The sequence below is a fragment of the Phalacrocorax carbo genome, chromosome 21 (assembly GCF_963921805.1).
Source record: "Phalacrocorax carbo chromosome 21, bPhaCar2.1, whole genome shotgun sequence".
NCBI lineage: Eukaryota > Metazoa > Chordata > Aves > Suliformes > Phalacrocoracidae > Phalacrocorax > Phalacrocorax carbo.
Window position 1 is genome coordinate 7,589,485 of NC_087533.1, and position 19,245 is coordinate 7,608,729.

At 58.9% G+C, this 19,245-nt stretch overlaps 1 protein-coding gene across 1 annotated transcript; it reads left to right on the top strand.

Annotated features, from left to right (window-relative positions):
- Positions 1 to 1,301: 1,301 nt before the first annotated feature.
- FXYD2 (FXYD domain containing ion transport regulator 2) lies at positions 1,302 to 4,000 on the top strand. Its single transcript, XM_064470812.1, has 6 exons — positions 1,302 to 1,410; positions 2,239 to 2,277; positions 2,421 to 2,495; positions 3,400 to 3,436; positions 3,586 to 3,616; positions 3,799 to 4,000. Exons 1-5 carry the CDS (start codon positions 1,317 to 1,319, stop codon positions 3,608 to 3,610), a joined length of 270 nt encoding a protein of 89 aa, XP_064326882.1. The 5' UTR covers positions 1,302 to 1,316; the 3' UTR covers positions 3,611 to 3,616; positions 3,799 to 4,000.
- The last annotated feature ends 15,245 nt before the right edge of the window (positions 4,001 to 19,245 follow it).

A 19,245-nucleotide genomic window follows, 5' to 3' on the forward strand; every position in this document is an offset into this window, starting at 1 on the left:
TAGGCGAGTGTCCTGCTGTGGTAAAGGACTGGTGTGTTCTGTGCTGTGACCTAAGAGGGGGAAAGGAATAAATTATTGTTTCTATCGGTGCCTGGCTGCATCATCTCAAGGGCCGTGGCGTTTCCAGGGCTCGGGGGACAGGCTGCGGGGAGCGGGACTGGGGCTGAGGGCTCCAGCTCAGCCAGGGAGGCTGGCGGGGCGAGCCGCCGGGCAGCTTCCCACACTGTCCCTCTGCGCTGGGCAGCACCGACAGCCAGACTGGGGCGGAGGGGAGCAGTGGCAGCGCACCCCCCGGGCAGCACAGACGGGCTTTGTGCTAGCAGCGGCGGGCTGTCCGAGCCCCCTCCCCGCTGTGCTCTTTTCTGCAGCCAGCAGCAGTTTCAACAATAGCCAGAGACTGTGTGAAGGGAGCGCGTGAGCGGCGAGCCTGGCTGCACAACCCCGAGGGACGCCGGCACAGAGTCCCCTTGTCCTTCGGCCTTTCAGGAGCTGCTGTGGCGTGGCTGCTGGCGCACCGATCGACGGGGATGCTGGGCGCTGCCTCGGCTCCAAGACAGCAGGATGGCCCCACACACCACCCTCCCAGGGCCTGGCTTCACCCTGCGGTGCCAGAGCTGAGCTGCTGTGGGCTCCAGGCGCCTGTGCTCCTCGGCCGGGGCTGCGCCCCAGGCTTGGCAAAGGGAGCGCTCCCTTGGGGATGGCTCCCCCCGGCCACCACAGCAGTAATCGGCTTGGGCACATGACTCCTGCTCGCTGATTGTGAGATTAGAGCAAACTGGATTGAACAGCCTGCCTGGCAGCTGGCCTCCCTGGCCAGGGCCGGCACAGCCCCGAGGGGTGCAGCATCCTGGTACCCACCGCCGGCCCGGGATGCGCCGCAGACATCGCCATGCCAGGGTGCGGCAGGGCCCCCCGCGATGGCTCGATGCTGTGCTGGGAGAAACTGAGCTGGCCATTGCGGGGACGTGCGGCGCCAGGCTGCGGGGACGGGGCGTGCTGCCCGCTTCTCTCTAGCAAAAGGCAGTCGCAGCCTGTACCCGAGCCCGTCGCTCTGCCCCCTGCCTCGGGCTCGCCTCCGCAGCGGGAGGTGAAGCCCAGTTGGCCTGACGTTCGCAAAGCGAGGGAGGGCGTGCCACCCCCCTCCCGGCTGGGACAGGGACACCCGCGGCTCCAGGGTGCCCAGCCCTCCCCGCCAGCTGGCACGGTGGGTGCGCACCCTGCCCTCCCCTCCCGGGCCTCCTTCCCAAAGGCGGGTGGGAGCCCTGTGCCTCCCCTCGTGACTGCGATAAACATTACACCGAGGCCGTTAATGTTTAATGAGGTTTGTCTCCCAATTAATGTGCTTTCCCGTGGGCACCCGCTCACAGAGCGAGACGCCCGCCGGACGACACGCCGACACGATGGGTGACGGTAAGGGCGCTCCAGGGAGCGGGGTGGGTGGCAGGCACCTGCAGCCAGCGCCCTGCTCGGCCCATCCGAAAGGGGCTTCCCTGGGGGGGCAGAAGCCTTCAAGGTGGCATCTCTGTGGGAGGCGCAAGGCCGGTCCCCCCCGCCAGGCAGGAGCCTGCGTGGGGGAAGCTCTCACGGAGGAGTCAGGGGAGACGTGGGGATGAATCCCCAGAGCTCTGCAGCCTGCTGGCACATTGGTGCCGGCTGGTATTCGGCCTCTCGGGGGATCTCTCCTTCCAAACGGCTCCTGGCAGAGGGATGTGCAGTGAGGTAAGGTGGCTCGAGCAGCGACACGCAACCATCAGATGGATGAGCCTGCCGGTGTGGAGGGAGGCTGCCGGGACACATCCCGGTGCAAGATGCCAGCTCGAGGGGTTGTTCAGTGCTCTGCATGGCTGGAGCAGAGCCATCGGTGCCCCACTGAGCCTTGCGGGCAGCGGCACTTCTTGAGCGCACCGTGAAGGCAGCTCTGCCAACGGCGCAGCCTTAGCAAATAGCAACCGGCTGCTGCAAACAGTCGAGCTGGGTCCCCGTCTGCAGCTTCACCTGGAGCTTGAGAGACTCACACGCACCCTCCAAATGCACCCTGCAAAGGCACCGTGGACTTTTATTTCCTGGGGTGAAAAACAGGAATTCAGGAATTCCTTACGGGCTTGGCTACATCTTATGGAAATCAGAGTGCTCTTGCTTGCAGTCCTCATTCCTGATGTTTCTCACTTCACCTCCTGGTCCAGGCACCCACCATGAGCCTAGACCCTGGCTCTCACTTGGGTTTCTCCTCTTTTCCAGAGCAAGCACCCGAGCAGGGCTTGGACAGGTTCAGCTACGGTGAGTGCGTGCCCCGTGCAGCCCGGGGGCTGCGGGCAGCGGGGTGGGCAGCCCACTCCCACTGCTGCCAATGGGCTCTGCGCTGCAGGCTCAGCCCTGCGCCTCGGCCGGGCTGACCCCTGCCTGGCTCTCCTCCTCCCCAGACTATGAGACCATCCGCAATGGGGGGCTGATCTTCGCCATTGTAGCTTTTGTCATCGGGCTCCTCATCATCCTCAGTAAGTGCCTTGGGAGGGCCGGACGCCCGCTCGGCTCTGTTCCCCTGCGCGTGGCCCCTTCTCCACTCACCTCCCTCCTCGCCCCGGGCCAGGCACTGAGCGGGTGCTGGAGTCGGGGGGGGCACCGACCCTGTCCCACCATGCCAGGGGTGGGCATCGCCCGCAGCCGGGGCTGCCTGGGAAATTTCCATCTAGGCAAGCTCCTAACAGAAAGTGAGTTGGGAAGGAGACCACATAAATATCTAGTGTTTCCCTGCCAGCATCAAGGCTTCAGAGGGAAGGTCACTAATTAAAAATAGCAGAGAAAACACTGACATTTCCAGAGCGAGAAACCAGCTTTCCCAGAGCCCTCAGACCTCGGCAGCTCCCGGAGAAACCTGGTGCCAAGCACGTAGGGGCACCCTGTGACCCTGCCCGTGCGTACAGGCACGGCCCACCTCGCTTCGCGGGGGCGGCCGCAGCGTTGCAGCTGCACGCAGTGACCTGGCGCAGCGGTTTTAGGGAGAAAGATAAGAAAACTGCCCGCATTTGCAATCATGGGGACAGCTCAGGGAGAAAGACAGACATCTGAGTGGACTCTTGTGGCCGGCGCTGTGTTGGGCAGCGGCGCGGGCTGCGGCTTTGGGGTCGGGGGTGGTGCGGGGGGGCTGGCCAGGCAGCACAGCCCAGCCAGGTGTGGGGAGGCAGCACGTGGGGTCGGTGTCTCCCCACACTGGTGGGAGGCTAGCCTGATCGTGGAGGCAGGGGGGCTCGGGGCTTCCCGCAGGAGCCAAACCCGGTGGTCCCTGCTGAGGGGACAAGCCTGCGAGCAGGACTGCTTCATCGGAGCAGAGAGGCAGGTGAGATGGGGCGGGGGGGCGAGGCTCCGGCCACAAAAGGCCTCAGTTGCTCCTCTTGCCCCTAGGCCAGCGGTTCCACTGCGGAGGGAAGAAGAAGAGGAGGTGGGTATTGCACGGTTTTAAGGCAACTTCATCTCTCCTCCCCGTCCTAGTCTTGCCAGCTGAAAGGGCTGGATTCTAGTCTCATACTCCGTCACGTCTCAGCCACGTTGCCCAGCATAACACATCTCCCCTTGGTTTTCACTCCACAGACAAGGAAATGAGGAAGACCTGTAGCTGCAGGTAGGTTGCAGGAAGATGCACCCAGCTAGTAGCAAGGCTCCCTGGGTCTGCCCGTTCCAGGCAGTGATGCTTCAAGGCACCTGTGCTTCAGGGAAGTACCTACACGGGGGTTTGTGTTGGGAGGAGAGGCGCTAGGACACGCTGTCCTCTGTGGCCGTGTAACCCTCCCACTCTTGTTTCAGAGCTGCCATGCCACCGTGGAAGCAGAGCTTCATCCAAAGCAGAGAAGTCCTTGCCAAGGGCCACCCCTTACCCCGCTCCAGTGGATCCATTACCCTGCTCACCCCAGGCGAGCCCAGAACGCAAATTGCCCTCGTGCTTTCCCCTCTGTTAGATCCAGCAAGAGTTTCTTGGCTAATAAAGTTCAAGCTGAGAGAGGTTAAACTTTGTGCCCGAGGCATTTGAATCACCCACTCTCCTGGCCTGGCACCAATGACTTTTCTGCCCTGCAGATATGTTCCAACGCAGACCCAGGAGAGGTTTCTGCTGGCTCCTCCGCACACCCATGGCATGGAGCAGCTGGCGTCTCCACTCTGGGTTTGTACCGGGCCTGCGGAGGAAGGGCCATTCCTGCCCCTGGCCACCCTGGCTGCTTTGAAGAAACACACCTCTCGCCCAGCGTGCATCCTTGCTGTGGGCGCCCGAATCCCGTGGCACGAGCTGTTCGCTGAGATACACAGCGAGGGGTTTGCAGCACTGCCCCGCAGGGCAGGTCAGACGCACCCGTGGGCGCATGCCCTTTGTGCGGGGCGGCTTGTGTGCTCGCTTTCTCGGAGCGCTTGATCCCGGCACGCTTCCTGGGCAAGAACGGGGCTGGGATGGTCTACGCAGCTCGTTGGTATCACAGCCTCTCTCATCTTTGGATAGATATGGAAACACCGCTTAAAAAAGAAAAAAAAGGCAACAAAACTCTCCCGCAGTTGGGCGGTGAGTGAGGAGGGAGGTTCACTCGGCAGCGCCTGTGCACAGGCGAGTTGGACTGACACAGACAGTAGCGACCAGCCAGGCAGCCCAGCTGACAGCTCCGCTGTCCCGCAGAGCTCCGGAGGCTGCCTGCCCCCGAAACCAACCCCCCGCCCAGCACCCTTGACCCCTTCTCCTGCAGGCTTTGTGGCCGAAGGCGTGCCTCGGGTCACCCGAAACAAGCGGAGAAGTGGAAATGGCAGAGGCAGATGCAGTGGGGAGCTCGCTCCTGGCTTCAGCTGTACGTGGGGTTGCTTTGCCTTCCCTCCTCTGCGCCTGCAGTCCGGCGTGCGGGGTGGTTCCCGAGGGCAGCCCTGTGGGAGCGGGGGGCCCACAGGAGCCCGGCTGGGCTCAGGCCCATTGTGGCGAGGCAGGGATGGGTCAGCAAGGGCTCCTGGCCCGCTCCGGGGGTTTCCTCACTTGGTCTGAAGTCCCTGCTGGGGCCACAGCCCTGCGGGGGCTCAGATTTGCGCTGCTCGGTGCTCTGGAAGAATGACCATCCTGGTGCTGCTGGAGGGGGAAAGACCTGCTCACCTGCTCCGTTTGGGCTTCAGTTGAGGTCAGACATTGACAGTGAAATAGGATTTAGCTATGGGAAGGTTATTAGACAAAATCCGTGCAATTTGTCTAATCTGAGGTGCTTATTTAATACAGTAAGGAGATTATTTTGAAATATAATTTTGACTTGACACTGACCCACTAATAAAGACTCGTTGCGGCTTTGCACAGCTCAAAGCGGAACCAGGGTGCTCCGGCGGTGGGAGAAAAGCACCTGTTTAACAGCACAGACCAGCTGAAGGGTTTGCTTGCAGCAGAGCTGGCCCTGCCCTCTCCGTGCTCGGACCCCCAGTCCTCACCAGTGAGGAATGCGGTGTGATTGTGTCCCCCTAAAGAAGGGGCTAAAGGGCCCGGCAGCCAGGAAGGCAGCCAGCATATGAAATGAGCCCATCCTCAGCAAGGCCTCATGTCCTTGAGGCCCAGGGCTCCCCAATTTCCCCAGTGCCCAGCCGTGCCAGGGCTCAGGGCACAGGCATCCCCTGGCACCGGCTCCCCGGAGAGCCCCGCAGATAGAGCCCCTGCAGCTCGAAGGGAGGAGATTAAGGGGAGCGAAAAGCTGTGTCTGGCTCCCAGCACAGGGGGATCTCTGTCTCGGCACCAGATGGCATTAATAGCATTATTCTGCACAGCTTGCGGGCACCCACGTGTGCATGCACACTTGCACAGCCCTTCGCACCCCTGGCTGGGGCTCGGGGGCTGTGCCATGGGTCAGGGACACCGACGGGGCGTGCAGCGGCAGAGCAGGATATGCTGCCAGCACCTGAAAACTTGCACTGGGGGTTACATTTGGAGTCCAGGCTATTATCAGAGCTAAACTGGGAGCAGCCTAGCTATGTGCCCCTGCACGATGGAGCCAAGGAACTTGGGAACCAGGAACAAGGGAAAGGCTTAATCAAATTATACGATGGATGGTCAATGTGGCCTCCCTGTGCCAGGGGCAGGGGTGCTGCCAGCAGCCCCTGCTTGCCGGGCCGGCACACAGGCGTGAGCTTCTTCCGAGGCAGGGCTCTCAGCTGCTCTCCACACCTCCACAGTCCTTGGCTTTGGACATCGAGCCCAGGAGCTATGGGAGCAGAGGGCTGGGAAGACTGCAGGGAGGGGCCACCGCATCTCCACTCGGCTGCCTTTCTCCTGCTGCTGCCCCAGTGAGGGGCTCCTGCTCTCCCCAGGGCCTGGGCAGGGGGAGTCGTGGTCCCCATCGGAGGGTGCCCCGCAGGACAAGCCCCAGCCCTGCAGCCCTTTCCTGTGCCCGCAGACCCGTGGGTCAGCAGGGAGCTGTGGCCTCGGCGAGGAGGCGTTCATCTTCTCCCTTCAACAAGGCAATCTTGGAGGATTTCTCTCACAGTCCCTTGAGCCATTAATCTTCTCAAAGTAAATCTTTTCTGTGACACAAAGGGGATTGGGTAAATAATACAGCGCACAACTGGAGTGTCCTTTTCCTCTGAGAAGACTTCCAGTTCCAAAGAGCTGCCCCTTGGCACTGGCTATTCCCTGTTTGCATTGCTGGTCACTGGACAGACAGGTACAAGGGAGAGGGGCTCCGGCCGGCTGCGGCTAGGCCAGCTCTCATGTTTAATCCACGACTGAATGCAAGGACACGAGGCACTGGGGCAGGAACAGGAGGAGCAGCAGCCAGGGAGGCTGGCTGCTCAGCTTGCCCAGCCTGGAGCCTGCCAGCACTGCTCCGCCATCTCCATGATGCCAGGGACGCATTTGGCCCACGAGGAAATGTGAATTCAAAATGTCTCCTCGTTAGTTAAAACAGGAGAGCAGCAAATGGTGACTAATGGAGCCAAAGAGGAACACTTGACGATGTGGTGAGATGGGGCCGGGCTGGCGGGGAGCCAGCCACACGCCTCGTTCTCCCTTTGTTCTGCTCCCGAAAAGGCAGCGCATCCATCAACAGCAACATGTCTGCCAAAACAGCAGTGCTCCACGGTCTTAAATTATCCTCCCAAGCAAAGTAAATAACATCTCAGCCCTCATTTCCATGTTGCACATGCCCCAAAGCAGTGGTTATTAGGAAATAACTGTTCACACTAAGATGGGCGGCTGCCCCGGAGCCGGGCCCACAGAACAGCCGTGCAGCGGCGATGCTGCGTGAGTGCAACCCAACGGCTCAGCTTCAGCAGCCGGAGCCCAGGGATGGACGGGCTGGCTCCTCACGGAGGGCTTCACAGTGGGCTGAAGCTAGGAAGTAAAGGGTATTTGTGAAGCTGGTCCGTGTGTATGAGGCCTTGGCCCTGCTAAAACTTTGCAGATCCCCTGGTGACTCCAGGCTTGCCCTGGAGCTGGCACGGGTGCGGACCCCGCTCACCTCCCTGAACGGGCTTCCCTCTGCTCTGGGGTGTGACTCCCGCACCCAGCACACCCCACATCCCCCCGCCTCAGCCAGGCTTGAAAACCCGGGATGCTGGAACACTGCTCAGCGACAGGAGTACAAACTGTGCCGCAAACCTTCCCGACTTGTGCTCCTAGGTCGCCTGGGCATCGGGGAAATCGTGCGTGTCGGGATGGCCGGTGTGCCCCTGCTCGGAGCAGGGCGCGGGGCCGGGGACAAGCGGTGCCCACGGGCCGGGCGGAGGCTCCTGGCAGCGGCCGCAGCCCCGGGAGAAGCGGAGCCACGCGTCCGCGCTGTCACGCTGCGACACTAGGGGGAAGCAAAAATCAAGCTTCTTGCCGGGAAAGAGCCTGCCCGGGCAGCGGGAGCGCGGGCCGGAGCCGGAGCATCCCGGCTGCCCGCTCCTGCCCAGGCCAGCGGCGAACCCCGGCGCCGGGCACGGGCTCCCGCTCGGCCCCGGCGGGACCCGGAGCCCCCCGCAAGCCGCGGGGAGCCCGTTAAGGAAACGCAGCCGGTTCTGTACTGCAGGTGACCCGAGGGGCTCAGGAGGATCCCGTTTCGGGGCATGCTGACCAGCTGAGATCTGCCTGGCCAGGGGCTCGCCAGCCCCTTTACCCGGCTACCAGCCCCCTCGCCGCCTCCGGGACGTTCACGCTCCCACCGTCCCGCGCGGCAGCCGCTCGCTCCCCCCTGCCGCGGGGGAAACCGAGGCACGGAGCGGGGCTGCAACATGCCCGCAGGCGGGGTGGGGGACGCTTCCCCCCCCAGCAGCGCCCCGGGCAGCACCCGCACAGGGCCAGCCTCGGGGCTGAGGAGGGGCGCGGGGGGACAGGACGGGCGTCGCTGCGGGGCGCGGGGCGGCCGGCCGGGCGGGAGTGCCTGGCCCTTTCACGGCCAGGTGCTCCCAGCGGTTAGCCCAGCTGCAGCCTATCCTGCAATTACCCCCAAAGCCTTTTTCCTCCGCCTCCCCGAAGGCGGTGGTTGCTGGTGGGACTGGGCTAGCGGGGGTGGCTGTGCAGGGCTGGGGGCTGCCATGCAGGGCAGAGCCTGTGCCTGGGCCCCTGCAGAGCAGGGTGGCTCTGCTCGCCAGAGAGGTGCTGCGAGGCTAAGCTCCTGACTACGTGGGAAGTGCTTTGTGGAAATCGGCTAGCACCAGGTAAGTAGCCCTGTTGTTTTAATGACTGCTTCCTCTGGGGGATTTGTCTGGGAGGGCGGCTGAGGGCACGGGGCTGGGGACCGGTGGGAGGTGAGGTCTGCCCTAGACAGAGGGACAGCAGGCTGCGGGATGCTCCCCGCAGTGCTGTGTGCCCCTCTGCAGTGCCCCTTCCCTGGCACAGGGCAAAGCCTCGGCCTGCCACTGACCCCAGTTGCTGTGGGGGTGCCCCTCAGGACTCTCGTTTTGGCTGTTTTCCCCAGTGACCCTCTGCGTGCTTGTATGGAGGGGGGTTTTGCTTATTAGTGGAAGAACTATTTTTACGGGGAAGTACTTGGCTGGCTAAGAGGGTACATGAGCATGGGGCACCCCTGTAATCCCCAGAGCTCTGGGGCCTGGGGGAGCCTGGAGCTGAGTGTAAATGCTGACCAGAGCCAGAAGAAAGAGGTTAAAGGAGGTGGGTTGGGTTAGAGTGGTTATGGCAACACTTGCCCCTGGGGAGAGGCAGAAGAATGCCCTTTTGTGGGAAAGACCCTGCTGTATGTTTTCTGCTGTGGTGAAGTGCAGAGGGTCCCTTCTCCCAAAAGGGAAAGCCTGTGGAGGCTCAGAACTGCGTGTGGGTATGTGCTGCTACAGTTTCTCCCGTGTTTTGTGTGGAGTTTGTGAAATAATTCCTTAGTAGGAGCTTCACCTTTTAGCTAGCTGTGCAGCTGGGCTTGCTGCTGGCTCTGGCAGGCTGCTCGCTCCCTGTTAGCAGGTCAGTGGCTACAGGCGGTGTGAGGCACGCTTCTCCTGATGTGTTAGAGCTGGCCTCACTTCCTGGGAGCCTTCTGTGTGCTGCCAGAGTGCAGGTCAGTGCTGCCCAAATAATTAATGTGGTGATTTTCAGCCCTTCCTGATCACAGCTGTGTGAAGCACATGATGCTGTTCCAGCCTGCTGATGGGGTGGATGATACCAATGATACGAGCTTTCTGGGCTGAACGTTCATACAGAGGCGATGCACAAATGCTTCCTGTGCATATTCAAATGTCAGAGCTGCGGGAAGGCTAATGTCTCTAAATGGTAGCTGCTGGGCAGGAGCTGAGTCCCAGGTGTGGGCTCGCAGGAGCCAGCTCCAGGGAGTGGCTGGCTGCCTGCCCTCCACTGCCAGACCTGCTCGGGAGGCTGACAAATGGCCTGGGCCGAGTGATCAATGGAGGAGGGAACGGGGCTGTAATGAGCAGCACAGACAGCATAAGGACTTGCCATGCCTCCCTGAGCGTGACCCAGGGCTGGTCATTCACCCTGGCAGCCTTTGGTTGTTGTATCTCCTTGTGCTGCTTCCGTCTTGCCAGCAGATGCTGTCCTGTCCTGGAGGAAGGAGCTCTTGGCAGGGGAGGTTAGGGCTCTCGGTCGAGGCTGATTCTCTGAGCTAGGGATGATCAGGAAACTTACTGGAGATGCTGAACAGCCAAAGGAGCTAAAAATGAAGTGGTGACTAGCATTTACTTCCCCTGCACGTGTGCCTTAAATGGAGATCTGTGAGGCCCTGTGTGTGCCGTGCCAAAAAGTGCTCTGCCGGCCCCTGCACCCCCATTTCGTTCTGTCCTGAGTGTAGGAGGGTATAAATTGCCCCTGAGTGCAACGCATTGTGTGCTGGATAGCAAAATGCTGTAGCAGTAGTTGTGGCTGGAAGATCCATGTCAGCAGGCTGCTCTGTGCTGCCGACCTGCAGCAGCTGCTGGGGAGGGAAGGGGGCAGATGCCTGGCATGTGGCTGGGGCTCCCCAGAGCCTGGGATTTGCTTGTTGCCTTGGCTATGGGCCTGAATACCAATTTCCTTGTGAAGTATCAGCTAACATCTGTATATGGATGTAGGTGGCGATTGAAATGCACCTCAATTCCTAGAGGGATGCGTGGGCACAGGGTGTGCATCAGCCACTGCTTCATCGCCTCTCGGGACGCTGATGGTGTGTCCAGGGGTACGAGTGAGCCAGCAGTGAGCAGCGCGGGGCCGGGGAGGAGCACGTGTGCACGTGGGAGGGCTGTGTGCTGGGGACACCCACGCACCGTGACAGAGCTGCTGCGGTGGCCTGGGAACGGGCTGAGGAGGGGGTGGTGACGGAGCTACGGGGCTTGGCAGCACCGAGGAAGGGGAAGCACGTCCTCGGCGAGGAGGAGGAGGAAAGGCTGTGGCATGTCAGACCCACGCAGCACGGGCACAGTGTTTGCTCCCACCTCTGCTGTTGGCTTTTTGGCACTGAGGTCTGGGCAGGTGCATGTACATGGGTTAGGCGACAACTGGCTTCATGGTGCCCATCACTAAAATGAGGGTATCTCTGGTGTGGGTGGCCTGGAGCAGGGAGGGGAAGGGTGACGTGGGGTGGGTGTGCGGGAGCCTTAGCCCTGCCAGCTTCTCCGTGTGCTTTGGCTGTGTCCCTCCTCTGTGAAACGGGAATCACTCTCCCACGCTGTGCAAGTACCACCTCGGCGGTGTGGGTGAGCTCTGGCTCTTCCAAGGGACTCCCAAGTATGAGGAATTGCAACAAACCAGTACGGGCTGAAAATGGGCAAGGAGTTATTGTGTTCTCCTTTTTTTTACTGGGTGGCAATAGTTAGGCTTTCAACTAAACCTAAAGAGTGCTTTTTTTTTTTTTAAATTGGTACATAATGTTTTTTCTACTCTTGTTTTGTTTGAAATCATAAAGCTTCAATCCTTTTTTTCCTGTTTATTTTCCAACCAATTGGGAAGGCTGTTTTGGAAACCTGCTATAATCACTGTAAGGAAAGACATTCTGTACTGCTCTAATGGTCCAGACAAATTGGCTTTGGTGTGACTAAGCCTTGGAGTAAGATCCTAGGCTTGAATTAAGCCTTAGATTAATACACCCTGAAGTGAAGCATTATTTAGTATTTATTTGTGTTTTGCCGGCTAGAGGGATGATGTGCGGTGAAGTCTGCTAGGCCCTATCTTGCTTGTGTCCCCGTCACAGGAGCAGCGTGGGCCGGCGCTTTTGGTGTTGCGAAAACCCGATTTCTGCCCTCAGGCTGCTAACAAGTGTCCAGGAGGTCCGGGGAGGCTGCCAGCTGCCAGGGTTAGGTGGCCCAGCCATGCCGCTGTGCCCCCAGCCCTGGGGTCGGCTCCGAGGCCAGGACACAGCCTACCCCGGGGAGAAGCTGCCTCAGGCAGGCGAGGTGCAGGTTCGCGGGGGATGGGGAGGGAGCCAGCCGTGCTCCAGCCCCCCCGGGCCGCGGCAGAGAGCTCGGCGCTACGGAGCGGGACCGCCGCAGCCCGGCTGTCACCGACGCCCGCGGGCGCGCCTGCGGTGTTCGCCCGGGTGGCAGCCAGCCCACCTGGGCGCGGGGGTCGGCGTCCGTGAGCCCCCCGTCCGCGCTCGCAGCGGCGCTGCCCGCCGCCCCCCGCCCGGCCGGGGGAGGAGGAAGAGGAGGAGGAAGGGGGGAGCCGGGCGCTCTCCCTCGGCAGGGGCGACTTGCTCGGCGGGGGCGGGAGTGCGCGGCAGCCCGGCCCGCCCTCCCGACGCCACTCGCCGGGAGAGGGGAGGAGGAGGAGGAGGAGGAGCGGCTGCGAGCGCGGCTCTGGGCACCGCACCCTGGCTGGCAGCGCGGCGGCAGGGAGCGCGGCACGCCGGGGGCACCGCACCGCCCGCAATTGCGCCGCAGCCCGGGGCCGTCGGTGCTCTTTATGGCATGTGGCTGGTAACTTTTTTCCTGCTGTACTCTTTGCGGAAAGGTACGTCGGCCCCGGGGGCGGGGGGGGGCTCGGGGCTCGGCCGGGGGGGGGGGGGTGCCCCGGCCGGGGGTCCCGGCGGGCGGCGGCGGGGCTGTCGGGGCGCCCGGAGCTCGCCCCGGACGGAGCGGGGCGCGGGGCCGGTGGGGGCCCGGCCCGGGGCAGCGGCGGGGCCGCCCCTCGGCGGAGCCCCCGCGGGCGCCGGTGGTCGCACGGAGGTGCAGCCCGGCCCCGACGGACGCAGCACCCTCTCGCCGCGGCCGGCGTCGGCGGAGCGAGGCTCGCAGCGGCGCTTCCCGGAGCTGTGCTCCGCGGCCCCGCTTCCCGGGACTGCCTCGGGCAAGACTCGAATCCCGTAAGGCACGGTAAATCCAGCGGGGCTTTAAAAATCGCATCCTCCCCTCCAGGAATGCTGAATTCGGCGTATCCCAGCGGCTTGATACAAATCAGGATGGGGGTGGGGGTGGGCTGGGGGGGAATCGCGAAACAAGTGTGTCAAGGAGATGTACGCTTAAATCTAATCTTTAAAGTTGGAGCTGAAGCGAACGCTGTCCAAATCGGTAGGGGCAATACTCTAACCCGCGTCTCTGCCATAGATGCAATTTAAAAAGAAAGCCGAGGAGCTGCTCGTAACACGGGTAGTTAAATCGCAGTGCGTTTGCTACAACAGTCAATCGATGTTACATAAAGGAATTGTCCCTTTCCGATTCTGCGGGAATTTTTAATTATGTTTCTGTAATAAAGTACCTCTTTGCACATGCCTGATCTGCAGACCTGGTGATGGAAGCGCCCACCTTTTGGAAAATTGCCTGCTTAGAGGATGTAAAATGACATTTGCCCTAATTATCTTTTTTTGACGCTTGGGAACAGTAAGGGGGAAATTTTTGGGAATAAGGAAGGCGAAAGCAAGCTGCCCCCGTATGGGAGACTTCTCTTGCTGCCTATTACATTACCCATTTATCTGAATGTTAATCCAATGAAAAATATTTTCTGAGGTTTAATGGGGTGTCCTGTCCGGTTGTGCGGTGATGATCAATTATTCCATCAATTATTAATTATGGAATAGCTGCTTTATTCAAGCTGGAATAAAACCCCGTTTGGGAGCGTTACCCAAAATCGCTATTGTGTTCGGGATCTGCTGAGCTGAACGTGCCAGCGTCTGCTTTGCTTACATTTGCATTTTTTACCGTGCTAAAAGGAAAAAACAAAACCGAAAACAAATAACTGTTGAGGATGCTACACTTTCTTCCCCCCAATAGTGAAAATAATAAAGAGCTGCGCTGGGTTTATCGCTTTTGCACGTTTTCAGCTCCAGCTTCTTGGAAAAGGGATCTCTTCCCACAGAGCTGTCTCTTCGGAGAAGAGCAAATTAAAAGCCTCCATTAGCACAACTCCTCGTGGCCTCATTTTCTCTTTTTTTGAAAAATAAAATGTATCTTCAGCGTTGAACAGTCTCAGTGATGGAAAGTGTTAAAGTGAAACGGTTCCAAAGAGAGGATAGCAGTACAATGGAAGTTTCATTATAATAATGGGATTAAAAAAAATGAATTGTTTAATGCATGATAAACCTTTTGGATACTTAATATTTCTGGGCATCAGAGCGCATCCTTTTAACGTGTTCCTGCTGCAGAACACGAGCTCAAGTAGAAACTGAAAGCGAATAAACATTTGATCCAGGGGACCGCTGAAGTTTAGAAATCCCTCAATGGGCTGTAGCCGCTTCTTCCTTCCCCATTTATAAAATAAGCAAAAATAGGAGGCTGGCAGGCAAGCAAACAGGGAGTCGAGCAGAAAGACGGTCTGGCAGCGTGAGTGAGAGCGGAGGAGGAGGGGAGGTGAGCGGCGAGTGGTGTGATGAAGAGCATACTGGTCAAAATTGAGAGGCTCGGAGCTGGGAGCGCATCTCCCTGCATGTTCTTGCTGGATCTCTCTGCTGCCTGATTTATATTGGCATTATATTTACATTATGTTCCTGTATTGGGTGCAGTGAACTGTGCAGCTTGCGTTTTTTTAATCTCTCCCCATCTCGGCCCCCCCAGTGTGGCACAGCGCTCGTTTGTCTCTGAAATGAAACACGGAAACCTCATTAAATGCACGGAGGAGAAGCCTGCAGTGCTGAACTCCTCGCCATGCCCGGTGTTTGTTTATCCTGCGGGTAGCCAAAATTTCCCAGCACAAGGAGCCACGATGGCGACTTGCCCGGAGCCCTTACCTGCACCTGGCGTGGGCTCAGGGCTGCTCCTGCCTTTGGATGAGGAAATTGATCTAGGCAGCCCTGATGTTTCCTGGCGTGTTTGTTCTCTGGAGGAATAGGCTGCGCCTCGCACAAGTGGCGAGTGCCAAGGATGTGCTATCGAGCAGCCCTTCCCGGAGACGGGGGCTGCTGCGGAGCTGTAGGCTTAGCTTGGGGCAGCTGTGGCACAGGGCGCCTTTCTGCTACAGCGCTCTGGTCTCTGCCCGCTCGGTCCTGAGGCGGAGGGATGGGGAGCGCTCTGCCCGCCTCTGAAGCAGCCGGTGAGCTGAGTGCAAGGCTAGAACTGGAAGCGTCTTTGTGGCAGGAATTCTGCCATGGCGGCACGCGAGTTCTGGGCTGCGCCTCGGATAACGTGAAGTCATCTCACACCTAAATAAGCAGACTGTGAATAAGTGCGACTTCCTAGGAAGGCACGATGGAGGAAGGTGTTCAGTTGTCGCAGTCGTTATGATGCGTGCTTTACTGGGAGGCTTATGCAGTGGCAGGTTTGGGTGCAGAGCGTTTCCTGCCTTGAAATCCAGATTATAGCCAGCTACATTTTTTTATGTAATCATGACTTTGAGTTACCCTTTCCTTGCTTGTAGATCCTTAAGAAATAAACCCCACCACATCCAGTCTGCATATTGCTGCCATCATCTGCCAGCAGAGCTGTACCAAATATTTAGGAAATCCATTTCCCGACTCTTGCTAACGCTTGCTGCCTGCCCCAGCTGCTGCCTCTTGGAAAGGGCTGCGTCAGCTCCTCTCCGTGAGAGAAGGGAGCAGGCACAACTTGGAGGGGAAAAGGAGAAGGCGAACGAGGTTTCAGAGCTTGCTCTATCGATCCATTCCCCTCATTTCTTGTACCTGTCGGCTGCGTCGTGGAAGTCCTCGTCTCTGCCGTGTAAAGCCAGTGTGGAGGCTGCGGCGTGCCGGATGGCACGGGCTGGCGGCTCCAGAGAAAGCCTGGCAGCAGGCGTGCACGGCCTCTGGTGCGTCCCCTCTCCCACCCCCCGTACCTGCTTGGCCTTCCCGGGGGGGACCTCGCTCTCACTGGCGTTCAGTATTGTCACCACGTGTCCCCTTGGGACTCGGCTGCAGCTCCACAGACTTTGTGGTCAGCATGGCTGTGGAAGGGGAGGGACAGCCATTGCCTGTGGTCCCTGGGCTTGTTCCTCACCTGCTGGAGGAGAGGGCCCCTGGGGGGAGCTCGGGCAGGTTGGTGGGCTCAGGAGGTGACGCAGAGCTGGGGGGTGTCCAGCTCTGGGCCAGCCCTCTGTGTGGGTGGGGTGGTGAGGCTGGCACTTCCAGCAGACCGGTGCAGGAGGTTCAGGGGCCACGCCAATCAGCGGGGAGTGCTTTTTTTCTTTTCCAGGCAAGGGTTACAGCCTCAGCCTGGGTGCTGTCGTAATAGCTGGAGGTGGTTCAGGCCTTAATTTCCATGCAGATGCACTAAGGAGCAGGCGGGTAGTACTCCAAGTGCGTTTGTGCGGTGCCCTTACCCACAGAAGACCAGAGGCAGTGTTCTCCTTTGCTCCCTCTTTGGTTCACAGTGACAGCAGCTGCATGTTGGGAATGACTGTGGTGGGACTGTCCCGCAAGGGTGGGAGTCCGTCGGCGGCCGGAATGCAGTGCCGGGGCAGGGAAGGTGCTGTGGCAGGTGCTTGCCATCGCTGTGTCTGTGCTGGGCACGGGCTGAACGCCCCAGGTTGTGCTCAGCGTTTTGTGGCGCTTTCCTGCACCCCCCGGACTGGTCCCTGAGGGGCACAGCATGGGGGAGGCTCGAGTCGTGGCTTTAACCCTTCAGGCTGTAAAGTCACCGCAGTGGGGTGGCATCGTGTGTGGCTGTGCTGCACTCCTGGCAGGGTGCGTGCACGTCTTGTGCTCTGCTTGAAAGGGTACCAGCCTCGTGTTTCTTGCCTCCTCTCAGCTGCTCCTCTTGTTGTCCCTTCTGTGATGCTCGGAGATGTCGCTTTTCACTCTGCCAGCTCCAAGGTCGCTCTCTTCATTAGGAGAAAGGCTATTAAAAGTGTCCCGAAGATGTGGGCTTGAAGGAAGCTCATTCCAGGGAAGGCCAAAGACTGCTCCAGCATTACAAATGTGCAGGAAGTATGTGATGGAATTACTGTCGTTTCTTAAGGCAGTAGAGAGGAAAGATTAGGACGTGCCACCTACCTGTAATTCCCACCCCACAATGCGTGCCAAGCTTGGGTTCACTTTCTCCTTGAATAGGGCAGGTGTCAAACACCCTTAATGAGGATAATAAATGAGTGGCGAGGTGGTGATTAGCCTGCTGTTCTTACAGCATCCCTGCAGCCCATTACAGCTGGTGGCTGGAGAAGCCCTGGTGGGCTTCTTTGCTGGCCTGCGGGTGGGCTTTCTGCTGTGGTGGTGCCTTGGCAGCATCTCGCCCGGCCTCTGAGGGGGGCTGGGGTGGGCACCCGCTGGTCAGACCACCAATCCCAAGAGGGGAGGTCTTGGGAAACATGCTGCCAGTGGGGAGACGTGAACTCGAGCCTAGTGCCCACCCTTTCTGAGGTGCTGCGAAACCTCCTTTTGAATGCCAGCAACGCATTTAATTGGGGCAAATTGTCAAGCCTCCAGTGGCCACTCTCTTCTGATGAAGTCCTTGGGCAGTCATGGGCTTCTGCCACCCCCTGAGGAACAGTATCAGCCCAGGCTGGATCGCCCACACCCAGATGATTGCATGTACCCCCTCACAACACACCTTGTTTAGCCTTTTTCTATTTCTGTCAGTTTTTTACCCAGTAACTGATGTGCAAAAGACCTTGCTTAGGCTTGAGCAACTTGCTGGGTTTGGGTGGGCACGGGACTGGCTGCGGGGTCCTGAGCAAGCAGCTTGCTAATGCAGACGTCTGTGTGTCGAGGGCAGGAAAAGCTTCTTAGCTCAGGAGAAACGGCTCTCTAATTGCACTGGCACGAAGCAGGTCATTGTCTGAGACAAGTCTTAAATCCACTTCGTAGGAAAGGATGGGCGGTTTGGAGGAGAGGAAGCGTTGCGCGGCTGGGCGCTGGCCTGGGAGGTGGAGGCATTTCTCTGCTTACACAGGCTGAGGTTTCAGTCTGTGCCGCTGCTCAAGCAGGACTCGCCCCTCCACCCCAGCTGCCCCTTCCAGAAATACGTGGCTTGGTGACAGACCCTGGGGTCAGTTCGTGGCCCCTCTGCCTTAGCCACTTGTTAGAGCAAAGGAGCGCTTTCTGTACAGCCCAGCGCCTTGCAGTTCCCAGGCTGGCGTGCTGCTGAAGGTCTTGGAGTTTGGAAAGTCCAGTGGTCAAGACTAGTAAATATTCCTGAGGGATGATAGCAAAATGACTCGCTTCTCCCAGCTCAGATAGAGATATTAATATTTCAATACCTCTAGGCTGTAATTTACTACAATTTAAGAAGATTGCGCTTGGATAACTTAAAATACACGCCTTTCAGAGCAAGCTAGACAGTGTCCGGCTACGTGCTGGGCTTTGTGTAGCTTCCAGCTACTGGCGGGCTGGTCTCCAGGGTTGGTGCTGTGTGCCTGCATCGCTGCATTTTCCCCAGCAGAAACGGTTCCATTTTGGCTCTTCTAGCCTCCTCTCTTCAGTTTCATGTGAATTAATGCCCTCGATATTTAGGTTAGGGTCAGCACATCTGACCAGATGTGAGCAGTGATTTCTGGTTTAAAAATATTGCAGTGCTATTTCTAAATTTTTAATCTCTCTCAGTGATTTGGAGACAGTTTTATGGAACATGGAATTAGGATGGTGCTCAATGCTAAATGGTAAAGGAGATTATATGGGTTTAACTCTACGCGTCTGTCACATAACTATTGCCAATCCCATAACTTCCATTTTCTATTAAAAATCTGTTTCCCCCTTTGACCTGAAAAAGCTTTACGGGTAATCTGAATTTCTCTGTTTATGAGGTATTTTTCCACTCTTTACCCCAGCCCCTCATCCGTCCATCTCTAAACCTTCCTGGGCGCTGCCTGGGAAGAAGATATTGCCCTGCCAGGCTGTGGCTGCTCTCCGATCTTTATTACAGCAGGAGCCTTCTCAAGCCGTGCTCTGGGATCTGGGGGGGGGACGCTGGACAGAGCCTGGGGCAGAGCTGGGTGGACGATGGGGTGCTGAGCACAGCGGGATATTCCGGGTCCGCAGCCGGCGGATGGGCAAAGGGTGGCTTTTGCTGTGCGCCTTGCGCGCCGCGTGCCCTGGCTCAGCCATCTTCTGCTTTGCTTGGGCGACAGGCACTGCCACAAATAGCACACTGCTGCTCGCACGTGCTTTGTTTTCCTTCCTCTGCCTGCGAATGTGCGCTTTTCTCTTTCATGTATTTGGGAGAAGCACCGCGTTGTTCTGATGAAGGGAAATGCTGATTCATGACGACAAACCAGCCTGGAGATGTCACGAAATGACATCTGCAGGGCCATGCGGTGGCCCCGTAGCTCTGCAAAGCCTGGTGCTGCTGCGCCGGAGCACTTTACTCCTCCGGTCCATCGTTCTGGTGCTAGTCAGTGAGGGTGGAAAAAATGAATGGCTTTGTCTACTTCTCCCTGTGCATGGACACAGGGAACCGAACGCACTGGTGTGTGGGGAGGTATGGAGATGCTTTCTTGACCTATAAATCTGTTGTCTCGTGTGTGGTGGCAGTGCTGGA